The sequence below is a fragment of the Pneumocystis carinii genome, assembly GCF_001477545.1.
Source record: "Pneumocystis carinii B80 chromosome Unknown supercont1.6, whole genome shotgun sequence".
NCBI lineage: Eukaryota > Fungi > Ascomycota > Pneumocystomycetes > Pneumocystales > Pneumocystaceae > Pneumocystis > Pneumocystis carinii.
This window is the reverse complement of record NW_017264718.1, coordinates 42,762-63,022: the sequence shown is the minus strand read 5'-3', so window position 1 is coordinate 63,022 and position 20,261 is coordinate 42,762. Positions and strand designations below refer to the sequence as shown.

General features: G+C 28.4%; 10 protein-coding genes across 10 annotated transcripts; 4 read left to right on the top strand and 6 right to left on the bottom strand.

Annotated features, from left to right (window-relative positions):
- Positions 1-7: 7 nt before the first annotated feature.
- On the bottom strand, positions 8-1,225 carry T552_01420 (hypothetical protein; the record flags this gene model as incomplete). Its single annotated transcript, XM_018370003.1, has 6 exons — positions 8-14; positions 39-266; positions 313-390; positions 439-598; positions 644-961; positions 1,009-1,225. 6 exons carry the CDS (start codon positions 1,223-1,225, stop codon positions 8-10), a joined length of 1,008 nt encoding a protein of 335 aa, XP_018226157.1.
- Positions 1,226-1,854: 629 nt separating this feature from the next.
- On the bottom strand, positions 1,855-2,737 carry T552_01419 (hypothetical protein; the record flags this gene model as incomplete). The annotated part of the gene is made up of 4 exons (XM_018370002.1): positions 1,855-2,065; positions 2,107-2,207; positions 2,255-2,337; positions 2,387-2,737. The coding sequence occupies 4 exons, from the start codon at positions 2,735-2,737 to the stop codon at positions 1,893-1,895; spliced, it is 708 nt and encodes a 235-aa protein (XP_018226156.1). The 3' UTR covers positions 1,855-1,892.
- A 24-nt stretch (positions 2,738-2,761) lies between these two features.
- Positions 2,762-4,261, top strand: T552_01418 (hypothetical protein). Its single transcript, XM_018370001.1, has 7 exons — positions 2,762-3,049; positions 3,091-3,210; positions 3,252-3,386; positions 3,429-3,540; positions 3,590-3,656; positions 3,708-3,903; positions 3,947-4,261. Exons 1-7 carry the CDS (start codon positions 2,808-2,810, stop codon positions 4,215-4,217), a joined length of 1,143 nt encoding a protein of 380 aa, XP_018226155.1. The 5' UTR covers positions 2,762-2,807; the 3' UTR covers positions 4,218-4,261.
- Positions 4,262-4,593: 332 nt separating this feature from the next.
- Positions 4,594-6,939, bottom strand: T552_01417 (hypothetical protein). Its single transcript, XM_018370000.1, has 3 exons — positions 6,774-6,939; positions 6,096-6,541; positions 4,594-6,029 (listed from the first exon to the last, which is right to left on the bottom strand). The coding sequence occupies exons 1-3, from the start codon at positions 6,893-6,895 to the stop codon at positions 4,639-4,641; spliced, it is 1,959 nt and encodes a 652-aa protein (XP_018226154.1). The 5' UTR covers positions 6,896-6,939; the 3' UTR covers positions 4,594-4,638.
- Positions 6,940-7,361: 422 nt separating this feature from the next.
- Positions 7,362-9,489, bottom strand: T552_01416 (hypothetical protein). The gene is made up of 6 exons (XM_018369999.1): positions 9,415-9,489; positions 9,135-9,365; positions 8,962-9,092; positions 7,884-8,920; positions 7,654-7,841; positions 7,362-7,611 (listed from the first exon to the last, which is right to left on the bottom strand). Exons 1-6 carry the CDS (start codon positions 9,445-9,447, stop codon positions 7,402-7,404), a joined length of 1,830 nt encoding a protein of 609 aa, XP_018226153.1. The 5' UTR covers positions 9,448-9,489; the 3' UTR covers positions 7,362-7,401.
- A 388-nt stretch (positions 9,490-9,877) lies between these two features.
- Positions 9,878-12,382, bottom strand: T552_01415 (hypothetical protein). Its single transcript, XM_018369998.1, has 9 exons — positions 12,120-12,382; positions 11,360-12,076; positions 11,178-11,317; positions 10,824-11,129; positions 10,610-10,776; positions 10,486-10,564; positions 10,349-10,444; positions 9,967-10,308; positions 9,878-9,924 (listed from the first exon to the last, which is right to left on the bottom strand). Exons 1-8 carry the CDS (start codon positions 12,334-12,336, stop codon positions 10,114-10,116), a joined length of 1,917 nt encoding a protein of 638 aa, XP_018226152.1. The 5' UTR covers positions 12,337-12,382; the 3' UTR covers positions 9,878-9,924; positions 9,967-10,113.
- A 348-nt stretch (positions 12,383-12,730) lies between these two features.
- Positions 12,731-13,842, top strand: T552_01414 (hypothetical protein). The gene is made up of 5 exons (XM_018369997.1): positions 12,731-12,856; positions 12,904-12,960; positions 13,004-13,100; positions 13,151-13,691; positions 13,736-13,842. The coding sequence occupies exons 1-5, from the start codon at positions 12,777-12,779 to the stop codon at positions 13,795-13,797; spliced, it is 837 nt and encodes a 278-aa protein (XP_018226151.1). The 5' UTR covers positions 12,731-12,776; the 3' UTR covers positions 13,798-13,842.
- Positions 13,843-14,317: 475 nt separating this feature from the next.
- T552_01413 (hypothetical protein) lies at positions 14,318-15,193 on the bottom strand. The gene is made up of 4 exons (XM_018369996.1): positions 15,016-15,193; positions 14,631-14,970; positions 14,459-14,588; positions 14,318-14,411 (listed from the first exon to the last, which is right to left on the bottom strand). Exons 1-4 carry the CDS (start codon positions 15,146-15,148, stop codon positions 14,364-14,366), a joined length of 651 nt encoding a protein of 216 aa, XP_018226150.1. The 5' UTR covers positions 15,149-15,193; the 3' UTR covers positions 14,318-14,363.
- A 538-nt stretch (positions 15,194-15,731) lies between these two features.
- Positions 15,732-16,864, top strand: T552_01412 (hypothetical protein). Its single transcript, XM_018369995.1, has 3 exons — positions 15,732-15,982; positions 16,039-16,305; positions 16,361-16,864. The coding sequence occupies exons 1-3, from the start codon at positions 15,754-15,756 to the stop codon at positions 16,816-16,818; spliced, it is 954 nt and encodes a 317-aa protein (XP_018226149.1). The 5' UTR covers positions 15,732-15,753; the 3' UTR covers positions 16,819-16,864.
- An 885-nt stretch (positions 16,865-17,749) lies between these two features.
- On the top strand, positions 17,750-20,075 carry T552_01411 (hypothetical protein). Its single transcript, XM_018369994.1, has 11 exons — positions 17,750-17,836; positions 17,883-18,116; positions 18,162-18,362; positions 18,406-18,474; positions 18,519-18,690; positions 18,736-18,840; positions 18,888-18,975; positions 19,016-19,083; positions 19,129-19,637; positions 19,679-19,793; positions 19,841-20,075. Exons 1-11 carry the CDS (start codon positions 17,796-17,798, stop codon positions 20,027-20,029), a joined length of 1,791 nt encoding a protein of 596 aa, XP_018226148.1. The 5' UTR covers positions 17,750-17,795; the 3' UTR covers positions 20,030-20,075.
- The last annotated feature ends 186 nt before the right edge of the window (positions 20,076-20,261 follow it).

The following is a 20,261-nucleotide window of genomic DNA, read 5'->3' as shown; positions in this document are numbered from 1 at the left end:
AAATACATTATTTTCTTCTTATAAATACAAATAATTACAATGTATCTCCTTCATTCAAATCAACTCTTATACAATCTTTTACTTGGTCTCCAAGAAATATTTTGCTTTGATCTGAACTAAGACACCAATTTTCATATTTCTTAAGATTTATTTGAGTTGGTGCAATAAAAAGAAATGTTTTAGAGCCTTTAATGACATGGTAAAATACTGAAGTCCCTCCAAAATCAATATGAAAATCTGTAAAGGAATTTTTAACAGACATAAGACTATAAATATTAACATATCATCATGTTCTATCTTCAATGTATAAACCAGTATAATTGTACTTTTGGAAACACACCCTTTTCTTTCAAATCTTTAGGCCACATACGATCAGCAAAATCAAGATCTCTAAGTTGTATGTAAATATATTTTTATATGAAATCTATAAAGATATACCTTACAAATTTTGGCCGAACAATGTATTCAGACAGTTTTGAAAAACTAATTTCCAAGCTTATAACATTTCTTACTCTTTCACGCTTCTCTGGAGGTTTTTCATAATATTCTACCCATTTACCTAGTGACCAACCAGATATTTCTTTTTGTAAAGGTACGTCTATACATATTAATTTATTTTAGACAATTTCAAAAAAAGAAAAACCAATCACTTCTATTTTTTCATGTGGTCCTAAAACTTCTAAAACTTTTTGAACTGTCAAATCCTTTGGAATTTGCATTTCTAGTCCATCATAATCCCATCCTGTTGGAATTAAAACTGGCTCATTAAATCCTTCATTTTCTGCCCATTCTATTGTCAATTCCGAACCTCTTATTCTTTTAAATGTGTCTTTACTAAATGTCTTATTTTCTATCATTACTGTATAGGCATGTTTATCTGACATAGCAGCATTTCCTTGATCTAAAGAGACATAATCCACAAATGAATGAGGCCTTGATGATCTTCTTCTTTGAGGACGATCTAATCCATATCAGAATATAGGGAAATTTCTCAATTCTCAATATTACATGTTGAAATTCCATAAACTGGCTCGCAAAGACGACAATGATAATCTTTAATTGTGTCAATACAACAAAGTTCTCCTATACATTTCACATGATACCAACGACGACATGGAGTACATTGAATCCAAGTAATTTCATTATCTTTTGGCGCTGTTTCAACTGTACAAAGTTCGCAATGATCCCATTTTTTTGATGTACCTATCCGTCCAGAAACTTTCATAGGTTTCTTCTCAATATCCAAAGTAATCTATATTAAAGAATATTTCTATTAAGTTAATCCTTCAATCCTTCAATTGTTCGCTGTTGATTAACCAGAATTCCTATTTTTTAAAAATTTGTTATTTCGTAGGTCTAAGGGTAAGGGATAGTATAGGAATACTAAAGATCCATTAAAATGATTTATATCAAACAATCCACAAACCTGTTAAATATATTTCTTAAAAATAAGCATTTTGTCTTAATTTATTGAATAAATAATAGACATTTTTATTACTTTCAAGTTGTTTATAAATCATAATGGTTTCTCTAGAAATAAAGATCAAATTGAAGAGTTAAATAATAGAATGTCTATATTTCGTTTTTCAATCTATGAATTCCTTTTTTTTTGATTTTTATATATAATCTTCTAATTTTTTTCATGTTAAAAAGTATAAATTGAAAAATACAATTGAAATACCTATTGCATCATAAACAATCCCTTTTCCTTAACTTATATAAATGTTCTTTTTTCAAAAAAAAGTCTTCATTTATTATGCATTTAATGAAAAATATAGATATTTCAAATCTTGGCACATAAAGTTATTTTAAACCTTATAGAAACCATTTTTATAGAAATAACTACATTAAACACTTTATTTTAGGCCAAATTGCTGTATTATTCTCTCTTTTTAAATTAATTCAACATCTCCTGTACGTAAAAAAGATCGTATAATTCTATATTTAAGAAGATAAATATTCCCCTTATTAAGCGTAATCGTCTCATTCCTGCTAATAGGAATATCCTGCTCCACTGTATTGATCACTCTGCAAAATATAGCCCTATCTAAGTCTGGTTTCTCAACTAATCCTATTAATTTCTCCCCATTATTTTCTCATAAATACTCATAGAAACCCCTCCTTGTGTATCATCCAACCTCTGTAACTTCTTTGGAAGATGCTTCAAAACTGCTGATGTATAATAATTCATCAAAATATCCTGATGTCTACATATTCCCCTTATTAATATATCCCTTTATTTATTTTTTATTACTTCTTTAAATATTCTATTTCTATAGAAGAAAGACGTGCTAAACATTCCGGCGTTTGTAATATATAAATTCCATATTTATCTAACTATTAATCTTAATATTTTTATTTCTCTGTTATTATCATTCTTAAGTACTTTATAAATTCTTGTCTGCAAGTACGAGCGGATAATATACTTAATTCTCTCTATTTCAGTCTGAATCAGAATCATCCGGAAATTGGTTTTAATATCTTGACCTATTTTTAGTTCGATTAACTCAGTCTGCAAGGTTAATTTAATAAAAGGTATTAATATTATCAAGAAACTTATCTGCTGTTGAATACGCTGCATCATTTTGTCTAAAAGGGTTGTTTGACAAGGTAAAATTTCAGGCGCGGTTCGTTCAGAAATCCAGGTTTTTATTAGTTCAGAGAGATCATTATTTGTATCATTTTGATCAGGAGAGGGGTTTTGTAGCTCAAAGAAAGTATCTAGATTTAAATCCATAAAAAAGGAAATATTTTTTGACGTTGGGGGTTTTTTTCTTAGTTTTTTATAAAATACGTGAGATGGATAAATGAGCAAGATTGGTGGTAAATTAGATCTTGTGAAATCAGGGACATCATTGCCGGAAAAAAGGTCTTTTAATGTTTTAGAAGATCAGGATGTAGATAAAGATACGGAGATAAAAGAGGGTATATCGTCTAATAAATCTATGGTTACATTTTCTAAAGTACAAAATCTTCAACTTTTTATTGGAGCACATGTTTCAGCGGCAAAAGGTGTAGAAAATTCTATTCTTAATAGTATTGATATAAAGTATTTTTTTATTTATTTTTATAAACTAATAAAAAATCTAGTGGAAACGCATTTGCATTGTTCTTAAAGTCTCAAAGGAAATGGATATCGCCATGTTTAAAACCCTATAATATCCAAGAATTTAGAAAACTTTGTAGTAATCATGGTTTTGATCCTAAAAAGTAAGAATTATTTTTATATTTTTTATTTTTTAAATTGAAAGACATATTCTTCCTCATGGATCTTATCTTGTTAATCTTGCAAGTGCAGATAAGGAAAAAAGAGATAGATCATATGAAAATCTAATAGATGATGTAAAACGTTGCCAACAGTTAGGAATAGGAAAAATTAATTTTCAGTAATTTTGCAAAATTATAATTATTTTAATTAATTATTATAGCCCTGGGTCATGTGGAACTTCTAGTAGAATAAGTGGAATAAACAACTTGGCTGATTGTATAAACAAAGCACATAAAGATGTTAGTGATGTTATGCTTGTTATTGAAAACATGGTATTAAATTATGAATTTAAATTATAAATATAAATTTAGATAATGATAGGCAGGTCAAGGAAATACTCTTGGGACTAGCTTTGAGGAATTATCTACTATTTTGAGCAAAGTCGAAGGTAATTTTATATATAATATGTATTATAATATCATTTTTAAATTTTCACTAGATAAATCTAGAATTGGGATTTGTCTTGATACTTGTCATCTTTTTGCTTCAGGATATGATATAAGAAATAAGGATTCGTATAATAATGTTATGAATCAATTTGAAAACAAAATTGGATTCCAATATCTTGTTGGTGTTCATTTAAATGATTCAAAAACTCCTCTCGGATCTAGAAGAGATCTTCATGCTAATATAGGGTAAATTTATAAAAATAAAAGAATATATATTAATTGATACAAGACGTGGATATATAGGACTTGAAGCTTTTAGATTGCTTATAAATGATAAAAGAATGCAAGGCATTCCTCTTATATTAGAAACACCAACAAATGATGATTCGAAAGTATGGCAAGAGGAGATTGAGCTTTTGAGATGGTTGTATGGAAAAGAATCAGACGATGCTGAATTATCTGCTAAATCAAATGAATTGAAACAATTAGCAAAGAATGAGCATTTAAATAATTTAAAGATAGATAAAAATTCTAAAAAAATTAAAAAAATAAAAAAATAATATCATTTTGTTTTTATAATACTATTAAGCTAAGGTTTTTACGTATTTTTGATGGATTAACTTGATAACTTAGAATAAACTAAAAAATAATATCTTATTTATAAATAAAATATATTAAGACTTTAACTATGATATTTAATATAAAGTTTGTTGATATAATTAAAAAGAAATTAAATAGTAGTTTTATTTATTTTAATAAATTTATCATAAGAAATTTTCAAAATAATAAACTGTGCATATAGAAGTATAAATTCATATTTATATTTTATAAGTAATATATTTGTCAATATAAGTTAGTGATTAACTTTAAAAAATAAGATTAATAATCTTTTTGATATGAAAAAATTAATAAAAATAAATAGAGATTTGTTAATATGTAAGATATTAGATTAAATCATACAAAAGTTATATGTATAAACTATTATTTCCCTAATTTTTTAGATTCAAGTAAATCTGCAAGTTCTTTTGATATCTCTTCGTCCCTTACACGAACCAAATATGTATCAATACCTGTTCCTTCGTTTGATACTGCAGGGATTTTAACACTCTTTTTGCCTGTAATCAAATATTGAAAATCTTTTTGTAAACCAATATTAATAATAACTCTCCCGCTTCCTTCTAACCGTGCTAAAACTCTCGCCTTTGATGTATCTTTATTTATATTGAGTTTTAATATACCTATTCCAAGATCTGAAAATCTATTTTCTTTAACAAAGTATTTATATATTTTTGCTTTTGTGGTAAATATGGTGTCTTCATTTTCTTCCCCCTCCCCCTTAGCTGCGATTAAATCATCATTTGTCCGAGATTCTTCAGGAAATGTGTCATTTTCTGTTGTTTCAGTAGTTGAAATATCTTTTTTCTCAAATTTTGCAAATGTAGGATTAAAAGTGGAGAATTGTCCAAAAGAAAACTCAGCATTTGTTTTGCTTCCAAATTCAAATCCGACACTTTCATTAGGTTTATGTTGAGATACATTATCATTGATAAATTTTCCTGATGATAAAGGATTTGAAAATTGAAATATTGGTGTCTTGTTTTCAGTATTATTATTATTATTATTATTATTATTATTATTATTAGATGGAGATGTCGCGAATTTAATCCCTTTATTTGGAGTCCAAGAAAAGTCAGAACTAATATCTTTTGATGGAACTGAAAATCCGAAATTAAAAATAGGTGTAGAATTTGCATTATTTGGAGTATTTGTCTCTGTCTTTGCTTTTGGAGTAAAACTAAACAAATTCTTGTTATCAGTTTCATTGGAGGATTTATTGCTCATTTCAATATTTGGTTTTTTAACTTCAAATGAAAAAGCGCATTTTTCTGGTTTGCCTGCCTGAGGTATAGATAAATCTGTCGAATTTGACGTAACCTTTTTATCAGTTGACGAATCATTTGCTTGAGAAATAACAGGAAAAGAAAATGTAGACGTATTAGGTATATTGGTATTGAATGGTGTAGATATAGTTTTTGTTCCCAAATCTAACGAATGCTTTGTATTTGACTGATTTTCTGGGTTTTCCTTAGGAGTTTTAGAAAGATTGCTTGTATTCTCAAGTGTAGAATTTGTTTCAAAAATATTTTTGTTTTTAGCTGCTGGCAACCCAGGTGCCGATTGAATATTTTCATCGTTTTTCATATGTGTTTCGAAGATAGATGATGGTAATTTATTTGAATCAGCTGTACATATTTTTGCTTGTATATTTTCATCCTTTTTTTCCTCTGGTTTTTTTAAAAATGAGAATAAATTATTTTTACTTTCTTCATTTTTACAATCAAAAATACCTTTAGAAGATATAAAAGAATTGTCTGATGATTTATTAGTTTGTTCTACAAATGCAAAAAGGTGTTATATAGAAACACCTTTTAACAAACCTTTTGATACAGCTGTATCTTGTTTAGTATCAGATTGCATGTAATTACTAGATTCAGTCGATTTATCAATTTGTTTTCGATAATCAATGTACTCTTGACATGCTATACTAAGATCCCCGAACGGATCTTGAGTAATTGATGCATCAATTGCTTTTTGAAAAAAGTAATTTATAGATCTTCGATGTAAAAATAAATCATATTCGTTTTTTATATCATTTTTAAGTAATGATGGCGAATTCGATAATGGTTTTAAAGATTCTACTGATACTTTCTCCTTTTTCTCCTGTTGAAAAGGAGGAACAAATGAAAATGTAGACGTTGGAAATTGTGTAGAATACGATGTTGGAAATTGCTTTCCATTTGGTTCCTGAATATTAGCAAACGGATTTGAATGTGTCGATATTTGTTCTGAATATCGTTTTTTAAGTGATTGAGGAACCGCAATTCTTGAAAAAAAATGCAGTTAGAAACATGTTTAACATATTAATTAACTTAAAAACATTTTTTGCGCATGAAATCTTTCTTTATATTTATTTTATATTTTTAACCCTCCCAAAATTTATCCCTTTAAAAAATAACTTTGTATTCATTCATGTCACGTATAATATCATTTTTTAGTCTTTTTTTTCATGTATTCTCCTTGTTTTCATGCTTTTGTCTTATAAAAAAAATACATACTTTCTCTTTAAAAGCACCTCTTTTGGCGCTTGTTTCGCAAGATCTACTACATCCTGCTCAGTATTTCCTGAAAATATTGAATCGTCCTTTGTAATCTGCTTTTCTGCCTCTCTTTTAGACATTTTCCATGATTTTTAAAATTTCATGATGATTGTTAGACTTTACCCTCGACTCTACGGCGTTGCCTTTGACAACCTATATTTATATAATAAACTTAGAAAATCTTAATATAAATAAAGATGTCTTAATAAGAACTTGTATTTATACTTTTCATTCTATTTATCTTAAAATTGTGTCATATAATTGTATAAAACAAAATAGCTTAATATGACTTTAGAATAGAGCAATATCTAGAAAATAGATATTGTTTATTGATGAATAAACAAGTCAAAGAGTCTTTAGATAATGTATATATTGGATTATGTGAGATAAAAACAAAAAAATATTGATATTGTAGTAAAATAATTAAATTGAAAAAAGTAAAGTTAGTAATTCTAATTAATAGACATTCTATTATCTAAAATAAATAGAGTAAAGAATATATATGTGAAAGCTGTTTTTCACCTAGTATGATTCAAAACAAAGAAACCCGTATATCAAAAATGAGTAGAAATATTATAAAGATAAATTATTCTAAAGACTCAATCATAGTAGTATTATTATGAATTTCAGTATCCGATTGATCTTTAAAGAAAGTTTCTATGTCACTATCATAGAAATTATCAGATGGATTAATTTGAATATCTTCGTAACTTGTTTTTTGTTCAAGATTTATAACATTTTTAGTTGCCAAAACTAAGATTTCAAAAAATGTTTTTGAAGCACTTGCACGTGATGCCTATAAATGTTAATAAGTGAGTATAAACTGAATAAAATATACATTTTTTGTAAGATTTTTAAAACTGGCAGTATTTTGAGGTCTATTTTCTTTTGTATCAAACCTATTTCTTAAGACAGTAATGAGTTTTAAAGAATCGTGAGATGAATCTATTTCATGTATTTCTTTATCTATTGTTTTTGTCTCATTATTTTCTTTAGCTATAATATTGTTTGAAGATAATTTAGAAACTATAAATTAGAAAAAATATTTAAAACAAAAGATTATAAAACCTTCAAACTCTGGCTCTGGATCATCATAAACAATATTTAAATCATCATCAATGGGAAGCACGTTATTTTCATTTTCTAATTCAAAATCTTCAGTGTTATTGTTAGTTAAATCAGAATTTAAATCGGATTTTCTAATATTGAATGAATTTAATTTAGCATATTTAGCAGTATTTGTTAATTCATTGTCGTTTTGATCTATATCTTCTAGACGTTTTCGCTTAAATGAATTAGATTCTGAAGAATGAACAGAGACAGGATTAAGTAAGTGTACAATTGATGGATGAATGTCTGAAGGCTGAAATATATGAGAAGCAAATTTCCCAGACGTTTGAAGCTGAATTAATTCCAAAGAAGTAGAATCAGAAGAAAGTAGTTTGTGTTGTTTAGTAATAAGCGATGTATTTCGTAATTGAGAAGAAAAGACTTTTGAAGATATTTCAATGACAGTATCTTCAATAGCTTTACGCTGCGATCGTTGATTTTTTAATTGAGTTACTTTATTTCTAGCTTCTGGTGTTCCAGCTTTCAATTCTTCGAATTCTAGCATTTCGCCTCTTAATATATCATTTCCGCTTTCCACTGATGCTTCCCCATCTTCTGATATTAATCTTTCATCCCTACTTATAGTTTCTACTTGACGAATAGAAGATTCTGCTATAGGTTCAAAAGAATTATGTATGTCATTAGATTCAACATAATTTTCGTCTTCAATCATATCTAAATCCATTCCAGAAATGCTTGCATCCATATTTTTTTGAGATGAAATAATATTACTGAATTCTTGGCTAAAACGTGGTTCTGGAGCTGCATCTCTGCCAACTTCAATAGAAACATCGTTTTGCAAATCATTGTCCCCGATCCCAAGATCTAAGTCAATTTCATTATCTTCGTCAACTTGAATAAGAGGATCATCCTCCAAATCTAGTAAATTCCTTCGACCAATTTCAATAGATGGCTCAAATGCTGACATAAGCGTAATATCTTGTTTTTTTGAAACATGAGAAAAGTTAAAAGTCTTTGCGTTCAAATCAATATCACTACATGATTAAATATAGATTCTATACATATAAAATATTACATTATGTTAAAAACAGGTTCAGGTACTAAAAGATCAAATTCTGTAATCATTTCTGGTAACACCAATTGTGCTGATTGAAGTGTAACGTTCGTGTTGTTTCTAGAAATATCCACATTTCCTGGTTTAAAAGTCTTGTAATATTAATAATTTATAATTATTAACAATATGTTTACCATTTTGATCTTCATTAAGGCTTCATTACAATCTTCTAAAAGATAATGTGCTTTCCGAGAATAAACCTTTACTACACCTAACAACAACTGCCCACTTAATCTAAGTGCTATAGGGATTTGTTCTTGATTGACAATTGCATTAACTGATTGTTCAATACTTGTTTGTAAAAATTGAAATTTTGAAAGCTTTTTTTCCCAATGAGCAGCAAGCCAAATCTTTGCCAAAGGTCCCTGATATATTATTAACAAAAATAACAAATAAATGGTTAAGATTATTTGCTTTTTTTGAAAGAATTGTTTTTGAATAAAACATGTTGATTTTGATATTTCAAAAAAACCAAAAAAAAATAATATAATAACTCGTTTATCTTGACAATATATAAGAATTTCTGGTGTTATACACGGGTTTCAGAACTATTTAACGTTTTTTTATCCAAAAAATACATATAAATTTCTATATGTAAACTTGATCAAGACGATGCCGTAATTTATAGTTATGTAGAATTTTAGAGTATTTTTTAAAGATTTTTATATAAATTTGAAGACTTTTAACTGTATAATAATTATTTAAATAATCCTTTAATTATTGTTTAAGAAACAATAATTAAATATAACAATATTGTTTACAATATTAACTAGCAGTAGAGATAACAAGATAAATAAGGTATGAAGATATTAACTAGAAAATCTAGAGATATGAAAAGAAAAGAGTAGTTTATTAATATAATAATAAACGATTTAAATCTGTAAATAAATAATATAAAAATATGATTTTTTATTCGAGTTGAGACTAAAAAATAAGATTTAAATTAAAAATAAAATGGATATATACCAATGCAGTTTTGACTCGTTCGCGAATATCTGAAGAAGAATCATTTTGCATAAGTTTTAATTTTTCTAAAAAACCTATATTCTTTAAAATTTGATTTCGTTGTTGTTTCATAGCTTAGTTATATAAGTTTTACTAAGATCAATATATTTATGAATTACTTATCTGATCAGAATTGTCATCTGCCCATGTGAGGTTTATTAAGACCCATAAACATCCTAGACGTACTTCGAAATTGGAATGTGTTATATGCTTCAGAATTGATTGTAAAATTTCATCTTGTTCTATAATAATATTTCTATGTGCATCATTACCTGAAGCAATATGTACACATATATATATTGCCTATCTATGTCATTTTTTAAGAGTAAAGATATTAAATTACCGCAGTTATAATTTCAGTAAAGCTTGAAGAGAGCTTTTTTTTTATAATAGATAAAATTTTTGAAACTCCAATATTATTTAATAGTATATCAATATTCTAAATGAATTAAAAATAATAGTTATAAAAGAACCAATTACCTCTTGCTGGCCACAAATGACATTCCTAATAACATCTAATGCTTGTTCTTGAACGCTAATTTCAGGATCATTGCATAATCTTGATTTGTTATTTTTAATTTTATGATAAATAAGGAATGTATACTCTGTAAGAACATTATAGCCTAATTCTTCTAAAACATTTTTTTTAACACTCGTCTCTGCAGCATAGACAATATGTTTTAATGCCCATACTGCATTTAATCTCAGTGCTGAATTTTCGTCTTTAGCATGTTCGCACATGATTTTAAGTGCACCCTTTTCCATAATAGCCTTGAAAAAAATAAGTTGATTTGATATTAATACTAGTAAAAACTAACCGAGCGCATTGGGGAAAAGTCTAAAACTAAATTACACACAGCAGCACATGCTGCTGTTTTAACTTTCAGATTTTTATCAGTTAACAATACGAATAAAGGATCTGTAATTCCTGCATCTACTAAATTGCTTCTGAGAATACAAACACTTCGAGATAAACTTCTTGTACATTGACAGGCTGCCACACGTACTTCAGGAGATTGATGAGATAAAGCGGAAACAATATGAGGAACAATTTTTGCATTGATTACTTGTTTTCTATAATCATCTTTAAACAATGTTAGTGCTGCGATAGCCAATAAGACTGCCTATATAAGACTAAATTAGATATATAAGAATACGTGAATAAATTTTACTTCAATAATTTTATCATTCGTATTATCCATTTCTGGAGATAGGTTATTATTTACATGATGAAGAATATTGGACAATTTCCTTATAACATCTGCATCACAAGCTGCCCCTTGCATTTCATCACTATCTGTAACCAAATACGCTAAACAAATTAAACTAAAGAATTAATAATACATATCTATACCTAAAATGAGAAGCGCATGTTCTTTGATTTTGTACGATTCATCAAGTAGTCTAATCAGAATTGGAATAACAATAAGTTGCAAATCAATAGAATATTTTTTGGGAATAGCACCACTTCTGTACATGTTTGCAAGACAGCCAGAAGCACCTAGTCGAATAGAAATACACGGATCTTTAGCAAGTTTTAGTAAAATTGCAATCATAGGATAAACATCATTAGGATTATTAGAAGTAGATGATCTATATGATGCAGCAACTTGTGAAGCATGTGCATCATGATTATGTGTGAGAGATGATAGTGCATGAAGTACAGCATCAAGAAGTTTTGTAGTATAAAAATGTTGCTGGGGTTTTTGATTTGAGCGATCTTGAAAAAGTGAAACAATTTCAATTAATATATCAAGAATTCCTGATTCTGCAAGTTGACTTTGTTGAGAAGGTAGTTTTCCGCATGCTGATATAATAGATGCTACAAGAGATGCCTGGAAATATTCAGAAGATGTTGATGACTTATCACAACATTTTGCTAATATTTTAACAAAATAATAAATTGCAGGCTCTGGAATTGTTTCTGCGATAGATGCAGATGATAGAATTGTTGCTAATGCCTTAAGTGATGCCGTAATTAATATAGGCGAAGAAGTTTTTGTCATAAATATCATAAAAAGATGATGCAATGTTCCTGCTTGACATATATGAGATGTAAAACTATAACCAACTATATCATTAACAAAAAACATTAATATCTCATCAAATTTTACCTTGTGCTAGTGACGTAAGAATAAAAATCGCCTGAATTTGCGACTCTTCTAGTGTTTCTGGCGACGATAAAATATGAATTAAAATATTTAATATTTGATGTTCTATAAAATATTTCTTTCTTTCAGGATATCCAATTATTTTGTTCTTAAGTGTACGTAATGCTATAACTTGTTGTTCTCCTTTAGACGTTAAAATATCTTCGAGCAATCTTTCCATCTCTTGTTTTTAATTATATCATTAATTATTCATAAAAATTAGTTTTTCCTTCGCACAAAATCTTTCCAATTTCTTTTGTTTTTCTTAAAAAAAATACATTTTCCTTTCTTTTTCCTCAATTTTAGCTTTTTTATTTTTCAAAGTATTTCATTAATTTCTCTTCCAATTTTCACCCTTTTTTCTTCAAAAAAAAAGCTATTAGTATGTTTTATTTATGCCTGTTTTACTCACTTCTTTTCCCTGAAAAATAAACGTCTCCCTTTCTTTTATTAAAAAAACTCACCTAAATGGTTCTTATGACGTTCGATCTTGAATACTTTTTTATTACCCGAAAACTTTTTTCAACAGCAAAAAAAAGTTAAAATAAAATTTAAATTAAGAGTCTTTTTATGTCTTAAACTGATCAAGTCTGTTATATTATTTTCTTATGAAACACACCAATGACTCGGAGACAAACATTATATGTTACAGGGTTTTCGAGCGATATTCGTGCAAAGGATTTAGCCTATAAATTTGAAAAGTGAGTAGTTAAATTGTTAAGAAAGAGACTAAAACTAGTCTTATAAGGTTTGGAAGATTGGTTCGGTGTGATATTCCAGTCCCTAGGAAGGTTGGTGCACGACCGTAAGTTTTTTTTGGTTATCAAGGGCATTTTATAATAATTAAGATTTGCATTTGTTGAATATGAAGATTCGAGAGATGCAGATGAGGCATATCATGATTTACATGGGCTTCGTATGGGACGGGATACTCTGAGCATTGAGGTTTTTATAATAATAAAATATATTAGGTTATGAAATAAAGAGTTATAAAGTGGGCTAAAAAATCGCCATCTGCATCATGGAGATTTGATGAGCGTACATATTCATCACATCGACGAGGGCGTAGTAGTTCCAGGAGGAGACATCGTTCATATAGCCGTAGCTATAGTGATAGTCGGAGTCGTTCACGTAGTCGAAGTCGTTATAATCATCGTCGTCATCGGTGTAGTCATTACAGTCGAAGTCGGAGTCGTGCTCGCGGTCGTCGTCATGTTCGGAGTCGTACACGAAGCCACACTCGAAGTCATACACGAAGTCATACACGAAGTCACACTCGAAGTCGTACTCGAAGTCGTACTCGAAGTCGCACACGAACTCGTTCTCGAAGTCGCACACGAACTTGTTCTCGTACTCGAACCCGTTCACATTGTCGAAGTCGTTCATATAGTCGAACCCGTTCGTGCAGTCGTCCTTCTCCACAATGTCCTTTTGAAACTGCAAAACATGATAATAATGCCGAGTTGCCTATCCAGGATGCTTCATTTCCTGTTGATAATACAGTCGAATTATCGGCTTCTGCATTAAAGAATGATGGTAAATTTTTTATTTTTTATTTTTTTTATTGAAATAATTTCTAGATTCACAACAGACGACTAATGGAATGACTATAGGGACTAATGATATCGCCGAAACACAATAACAGCTTTATAGAAATAATCCTAAATGATACAGATTTTGGACATAAGTAGGATATTAGATCCAGTAGAAATAATAGTTTGATAGAAATTAAATGCTTTTTGTAATTAGTATGATATTTCTCTTTCTATTTATTTGATAAATGGATCATGGTTTAGACTTAAAATCTTTTTCTTTAATACTTTCTTTTGGGTGTTTTATAGATTATAATATATTTTATTATTGCATATTTAAAAGTATCTTTCTATTCTTTACTCAATAATAATGTTTTCGTTTTTTTTTATTTTCTAAAAAAACAATTACTTATTAACATTTTATTATTATTTAATCTAGTATATTATCCTTAAATTAAATTAATATATTATATTAATAAAATTATTTATTTTTAGACATTTTAGTTTCTGAAAGATTTAAAGTATGATTTAATTTTTCTATATAACCCCAATTTCTAGGAAAAATATAAAGTAAAAATGAAAAGATAGTTTTTTCTCGGTAAAAATGCAACTCTATATCTATAAAATGTTGCAGTATAAAAAAAAGGTTCATAAGTATATAATAAAAAGAGTTCACTTAGCCTCCTCGATGTGTTGAATCAAGTCTTTGACGTTCCCCTTCCAACTATAAAAATTAAAAAAAAAAGTTTTTCTTAAATAAATAAAAAATACCACTTTGCACACCCTTAAATAACCTTTAGAATCTTTAGAAGCTGTCCAGCATGCTTCAACTGTATATGGAGGATCAATATAAACATCATCAAGTACAATAATCGATTGTTTTTCCCATCGACATGGAAGACTAATTATATTAAATTAAATCATTTTAATATATAATTTTTACGTTCGACTTAAAGAATCAAATAAATTTTGTGCTTCTTGAGTAACTCCAATTCCTTTTCGAGAAATCGCTGTTTGATGTTCTTTCCTAGATATTTGTTCTCTAATAGATAAAACTTCTAATGAAACCGGTAGAATAGATGGCTGAGAATTAATAAATGGGCTTCCTTCTTTAGTTTCCTCATCTTCCGTATTTACTTTTTCTTTTATTTCTCCAATAACTTGGATTTCTTTTAAACATGAAATCTTTAAAATACTAAAATCCCATGTTCTTGAACATGGTAATGATGTTTTAAGTTTCCTCTGTAAAGCTAATGTATTTGTAATTGCATCATATGCATAAACTACTTCTTATTATTCTTTTTCTTAATTTTCTTTACAAATCTTACTTTCTCCTGTCTCTGTTTCATTTAATATTGTTCGAACTTTTACTTGAAGTCCAATAATTGATTCAAGTGATATATTTCCTCCGTTTGATAAGGATAGTTCGCTATATTTTTTAGAGTTTGTATGGTTTTCCATATTAAAAATTTCCTGAAAGTCTTGTACTTATTGAGAGGGTTTATATATAAAGTTCTCTGATATTATCTAGGATTTTGACCTACTATGTTTAGGGTTAATTTAGGATTCCTGATGAATTTATTGGGACTAGGGTTGTTGAGTTGCTGGAATTGATTAAGGATAGAATATGTTAGTGATAAGATTAGATAAACATTAGGGATACATTAGGGATACGCTAGGGTTACATTAGGGTTGTTTAGGGTTATGCTAGGGTTGTTTAGGGTTATGCTAGGGTTAGTGGTGATGAGTTAGGGTTTGATTAGGGTTATTCCGGGGTTATCCAGGATGGCCCCTGTTTGATTAGGGTTATATTAGGGTTGAACTAGGGTTAGGGGTATTTTAGGGTTGTTAAGGGTTAGAGGTGTCATTAGGGATGGGTCGGACAGGGTATTCATAAGGGCTGGATGAAATCTCGGCACGTCAAGAAAAATCTTTCTTAGAAAATTGGAGGGGGATTGGCGCTCAGGACCCCCTCTTAAAATATCTTGAAATACTTTGTTTCTGAGATATCTGAATGTTTCTGGTGCTTTTAGAGGGTTATTGAGGACTTAAGAATTGATAATTAAATGTGTTCAAAAGAGGGGTTAATTATGGCGCAAATGGTGGGAGAAAATGGAGTAAAAGAAGGGCAGAAAGATAGTGTAAATGAAGGATTGAAAGGAGGAACATTTAAAATGACAGTTGAAACGGAGACGGTTCAAGTTTCATCAAGTGGTTTAGCACCGAAATTGCGTAAAGGATTGGAAACGGTGAAGGGTACAAGAGCGAGGAAAAAACGATCTAGACTAGTTAATGGTAGATGAATTGATTGAAGGAATTGTTATTGGTATTTTATGTTAATGAAATAATAGTAGCATCTAAATCGGAAATATTTGCAGCTAAAATAGCGTCGGCTATTGATGAAAATATTGATTCTGATTCTGATGAGACATTTGTTTATGAGACGAATACGCGTTCTCCTCATCAATTGTCTAGGACATCATCTATTTCATCGATTGTTTCTCACTCTCGAAATGTCGATGGAAAAGGATGTCTTTCAGGAAAACATAGTATGAAATTTGTTAATCATTCATGGTCATCAGATCCTGATCATAAGGATCCATTTTTAATGCTTTCTGGTATATTATAAGTCTTTATATTTTAAAAAGAAAGAATTAACATTTTGAAAAAAAGATTTACCTCGTTCCCCTGGAAAAACGGCCGGATTCCCATTTTTACGTAGTTTGGAAAAAGTAGAAACAGGGTTACGTTCGCCTCATAGAATTGGATCACGTACGACATCATGTCCATCTTCTCCTCATTATAAATGTCAAAAATTAAAATATTATAATACAACATTTCGTCGTTACTTTATAGATAAAAATACGGGTCCATTTTATACAACACATGAAGAGTTTTATCCTCATGAAAGAATTCCTCTTCTTTATAAAGATGTTGGATGTTTCCCTGATGATCGATATCACAATTGTTACTATAATTGGAAAAACTGCTATATATCTTTTAATAAATTAATTTGGATTTCTTTTTGTTTTTTCATTCTTCTTGCATGCATGGGTTTGTTTATATTAATTGCATGGTCTTTACAGAAGGCAAAGGCTTCAAATATAACTAATATTTCTTCTTTCACCTAAATTCTTAGATCTACTTTAAATTGATTGTTTTTAATTACATGCAAGTTTCGATGCAACAAATGAGCATTAGGATTTTTCTCTAAATTTTTCTTCTGATTTGATCTAAATAATGAAATTTATCGATATTTTGGGGAAATATTTGAATTGATTCTCCTGGGATTAGAACTAATTAGGAGAAATATAGTTCAAGTAAACTTGTCAGACTTATATTAAAAAATAATTTTAAATATTAGGGTAATGGGTTAATTTCATTTGATACAGTCTTTCTGCTTGATTTTTCCTTTATCCTTAATTTTGCTTTTTGGAGTAGATTGATATTATAAAGTCTTACTTAATTTCATTTCTTAAATTCGAGTCATGCAAATCTTGGGAATGGTTCTTCTATTTGGTATTTTTTACCATAATATTAATTAATTCGTAATCTGGGAATCATATTATTAGAATATAAATTTAACTTGGTTATATAAGGACTTTTTGAAATATTCTCAATCATTTTTTTCACCCATATGATACTTAATACAGATTGATTTGGCTATTAATGTCTATCCTTTGGTTATAAATGCATTTCATTATATATTCCTTGTTTTATTAAAATATATATTTTAAAATATCTATAATCTTTTGATTTTTATATATCTTCATTTTTCTTCCTTATATTTAAACATATCTTTAATATGTAATTTTCAATTCTAAACTATCTAAATCTTTAAATATTTTCTGTATCTTCTTAAATAATTTTAAACGCCTTATATCTTGATAATCTTCCTTACTTTTTCCCGTTTACCTCGGAAAGTTTTTCAATATAAACTAATATTAAAATATACATCTAGCTTAAGACATATACGCGTAGGTTTCTTAGTTTTCCTTTAAAATAGTGCTTTTTAATTGTAAGTTTCTTAATTATTGGTATTTTATTAATTATTATAGAAGTAAAGATTTAAAGATTATAAGAAATTTGTTAAATTTATTGTTCAATTATGACAGAGCCTATTTCTATTGGATCTTTAAAGCCTATATTGTTTTGAAATGTTCTTTGAATTTTAAGATTCTAATTATTTAATTAGAAATGCTCAGCCAGGAGCTCTTCAAACACCTATTTTCCAAGTTCTTCAAGTAAGAAAATTGACCTCAGTTAGTAATGGGGTTGAAAGATATCGGATTGTATTATCGGATTCTATTCATTATGTACAATCTATGTTAGCATCTCAGAAAAATGAACTTGTAGTTTCTGGAAAGCTTCAAAAAGGAGCAATTGTTCAGTTGATACAATTCTCCGTAAATATGATGAAAGAGAGAAAGTATTTTATCTTTTATATATGTATTTTTTTATTTTTTATTGCTAGAATTATTATTATTATAAATCTTAATATTTTGGAACAATATGGGATTCTTCCAAAGATTGGAGCTCCTGCTAGCTTGGAACCGTCTTCATCAACGGCTGATAAAGAGGAGAGCCGTAAGCAGGAAATTCCTGTAATTAATCAGACATCGTTTTATGGAAATAAGCCATTGGGGCCTACGTTTCATGAAGAAAAAGAAAAAATGTATATTATCTTTTTACTATTTATAAATTGTTTAAAGTTTTAGGAATCATATATCATCAGTTTCCTCTACGACTATATATCCTATTGAGAGTTTATCACCTTATCAAAATAAGTATATAAATACAATTTTCATAGAAATTATATTTATTTTTATAGATGGACTATCAAAGCGCGTGTGACTAATAAAACTGAAATAAAGCATTGGCATAATCAAAAGGGCGAAGGAAAACTTTTTTCATGTATATTTATGGATGAAAGTGGTGAAATTCGTGCTACTGCTTTCAATGATCAGGTAGATATGTTATATGATGCATTACAAGAAGGCCAAGTAATTATTTATTTATAATATATATAATTTTTCTAATTATTAAAGGTTTACTTTGTATCAAAATGTCGAGTAAATATAGCTAAAAAGCAGTTTTCAAATGTACAGAATGAATATGAACTTACTTTTGAAAGAGATACAGAAGTTGAAAGGGTTAGAGAAGATGTTTTAATTTATTTTTTTGGTAAATTTATCGTTAGTGCCCCGATCAATCTGCTGTTCCTCATGTTAAATTTAATTTTGTGTCTTTAAAGGATCTTGATAGCGTAGGAAAAGACTCTATTATTGGTTAGTTTACTAATTTTATTTTCAATTTTTAATTGTTTAGATGTTATTGGAATTTTGAATGATATTCATGAAATTGTTGAGATTACTTCTAAAACTACTCAAAAACTTGTTATTTTTATGGCTATAAAATAAACAATGCTAATAAATTTTTAGTATTCAAAAAGGGATATTTTCTTGGTTGATAATTCGAATTATTCAGTTCGTCTAACACTTTGGGGAAAACATGCTCAAGATTTTAATATACCTCAAGAAACTATAGTTGCTTTTAAAGGATTAAAAGTTACTGATTTTAATGGACGATCATTGTCAATGCTGAGTGGCGCTATGATAATTGCTAATCCTCAAATTGAGGAAGCGTATTTACTGAAAAAATGGTATGATAAACAGGGTAAAGAAGAAACATTTATGACTCATCAACCAACTATTACTACTATTCGTAAAGAGGAAAGAAAAACTATAGCTCAAATTAAAGATGAGCAACTTGGAATGACTGAACAGCCTGATTATTTTTCTGTAAAGGCTACTATAGTTTTTTTTAAGCAGGAAAATATTTTTTATCCTGCATGTCCTATTGAGGGTTGTAATAAAAAGGCTATTGAGGATAATGAGGGTAGATGGAGATGTGAAAGATGCGACAAGAGTTTTTTAAAACCTCAGTATCGGTTAGTACAAAAAATAAATTGCATTTTATTAATTTTAATAGCTATATTGTTACCATCTCAGTTAATGATCATACTGGCCAGATTTGGCTTAATTGTTTTGATGACATTGGTCGTCAAATTATAGGGAAATCGGCAGATGATATTGCTCAAATGAAGGTAAAGGGTTTCTTAAATTTATTTATTTATTTATTTATTTTACTTAGGAAGAAAATGAACAAGCTGCATTGAATATATTTCACGAAGCAAATTGTAAAAGCTATGTATTTAGAGTTCGTGCTAAACAGGATTCATATAATGGTGCTATTCGTGTAAGATATCAAGTAATGGGTGTATCGCCAATTAATTGGGCACATGAATGTAAATTGCTTGCAGATATTATCAATTCATATTAAATATGATATAACTATTTTAAAACATTTAATAATAGTGTTTTAGTAATTGAATAATTTTAACTATATATTTTTTTGAAATATTTGTATTTAATATAAATACTTAAATTTTAGTATAATTTGTTAGTATGTCAGATTATACTGAAATTAGTGATATTTGGAACTTTTGACCTCGGATTTTAGATTTGTAGAATTCCTGATAAATCTTTAACACTAGAACAATATTTTTCTGAGA

Coding starts and splice junctions, on each gene's coding strand:
- T552_01413 (XM_018369996.1), bottom strand. CDS start 15,148: ATGGAAAACCATACAAACTCTAAAAAATATAGCGAACTATCCTTATCA. Junction 14,971..15,015: donor TGAAACAGAGACAGGAGAAA/GTAAGATTTGTA, acceptor AATAAGAAGTAG/TTTATGCATATGATGCAATT. Junction 14,589..14,630: donor TTTGATTCTTTAAGTCGAAC/GTAAAAATTATA, acceptor TAATATAATTAG/TCTTCCATGTCGATGGGAAA.
- T552_01415 (XM_018369998.1), bottom strand. CDS start 12,336: ATGGAAAGATTGCTCGAAGATATTTTAACGTCTAAAGGAGAACAACAA. Junction 11,130..11,177: donor CGAATGATAAAATTATTGAA/GTAAAATTTATT, acceptor AGTCTTATATAG/GCAGTCTTATTGGCTATCGC. Junction 10,309..10,348: donor TTACTGAAATTATAACTGCG/GTAATTTAATAT, acceptor TGACATAGATAG/GCAATATATATATGTGTACA.
- T552_01411 (XM_018369994.1), top strand. CDS start 17,796: ATGACAGAGCCTATTTCTATTGGATCTTTAAAGCCTATATT. Junction 18,117..18,161: donor AATATGATGAAAGAGAGAAA/GTATTTTATCTT, acceptor TTTTATTGCTAG/AATTATTATTATTATAAATC. Junction 18,841..18,887: donor GAGATACAGAAGTTGAAAGG/GTTAGAGAAGAT, acceptor ATTTATCGTTAG/TGCCCCGATCAATCTGCTGT.
- T552_01417 (XM_018370000.1), bottom strand. CDS start 6,895: ATGTCTAAAAGAGAGGCAGAAAAGCAGATTACAAAGGACGATTCAATA. Junction 6,542..6,773: donor GAGGTGCTTTTAAAGAGAAA/GTATGTATTTTT, acceptor TTTTTTTTCAAG/AATTGCGGTTCCTCAATCAC. Junction 6,030..6,095: donor AGATACAGCTGTATCAAAAG/GTTTGTTAAAAG, acceptor ATAAATCATCAG/ACAATTCTTTTATATCTTCT.
- T552_01416 (XM_018369999.1), bottom strand. CDS start 9,447: ATGTTTTATTCAAAAACAATTCTTTCAAAAAAA. Junction 7,842..7,883: donor TCCAGAGCCAGAGTTTGAAG/GTTTTATAATCT, acceptor TCTAATTTATAG/TTTCTAAATTATCTTCAAAC. Junction 7,612..7,653: donor TTAAAAATCTTACAAAAAAT/GTATATTTTATT, acceptor TAACATTTATAG/GCATCACGTGCAAGTGCTTC.
- T552_01414 (XM_018369997.1), top strand. CDS start 12,777: ATGACTCGGAGACAAACATTATATGTTACAGGGTTTTCGAGCGATATT. Junction 12,857..12,903: donor TTAGCCTATAAATTTGAAAA/GTGAGTAGTTAA, acceptor TAGTCTTATAAG/GTTTGGAAGATTGGTTCGGT. Junction 12,961..13,003: donor AGGAAGGTTGGTGCACGACC/GTAAGTTTTTTT, acceptor ATAATAATTAAG/ATTTGCATTTGTTGAATATG.
- T552_01418 (XM_018370001.1), top strand. CDS start 2,808: ATGAGCAAGATTGGTGGTAAATTAGATCTTGTGAAATCAGGGACATCA. Junction 3,050..3,090: donor CTTAATAGTATTGATATAAA/GTATTTTTTTAT, acceptor TAAAAAATCTAG/TGGAAACGCATTTGCATTGT. Junction 3,904..3,946: donor GATCTTCATGCTAATATAGG/GTAAATTTATAA, acceptor AATTGATACAAG/ACGTGGATATATAGGACTTG.
- T552_01412 (XM_018369995.1), top strand. CDS start 15,754: ATGTGTTCAAAAGAGGGGTTAATTATGGCGCAAATGGTGGGAGAAAAT. Junction 15,983..16,038: donor ACGATCTAGACTAGTTAATG/GTAGATGAATTG, acceptor ATGAAATAATAG/TAGCATCTAAATCGGAAATA. Junction 16,306..16,360: donor TCCATTTTTAATGCTTTCTG/GTATATTATAAG, acceptor TTTGAAAAAAAG/ATTTACCTCGTTCCCCTGGA.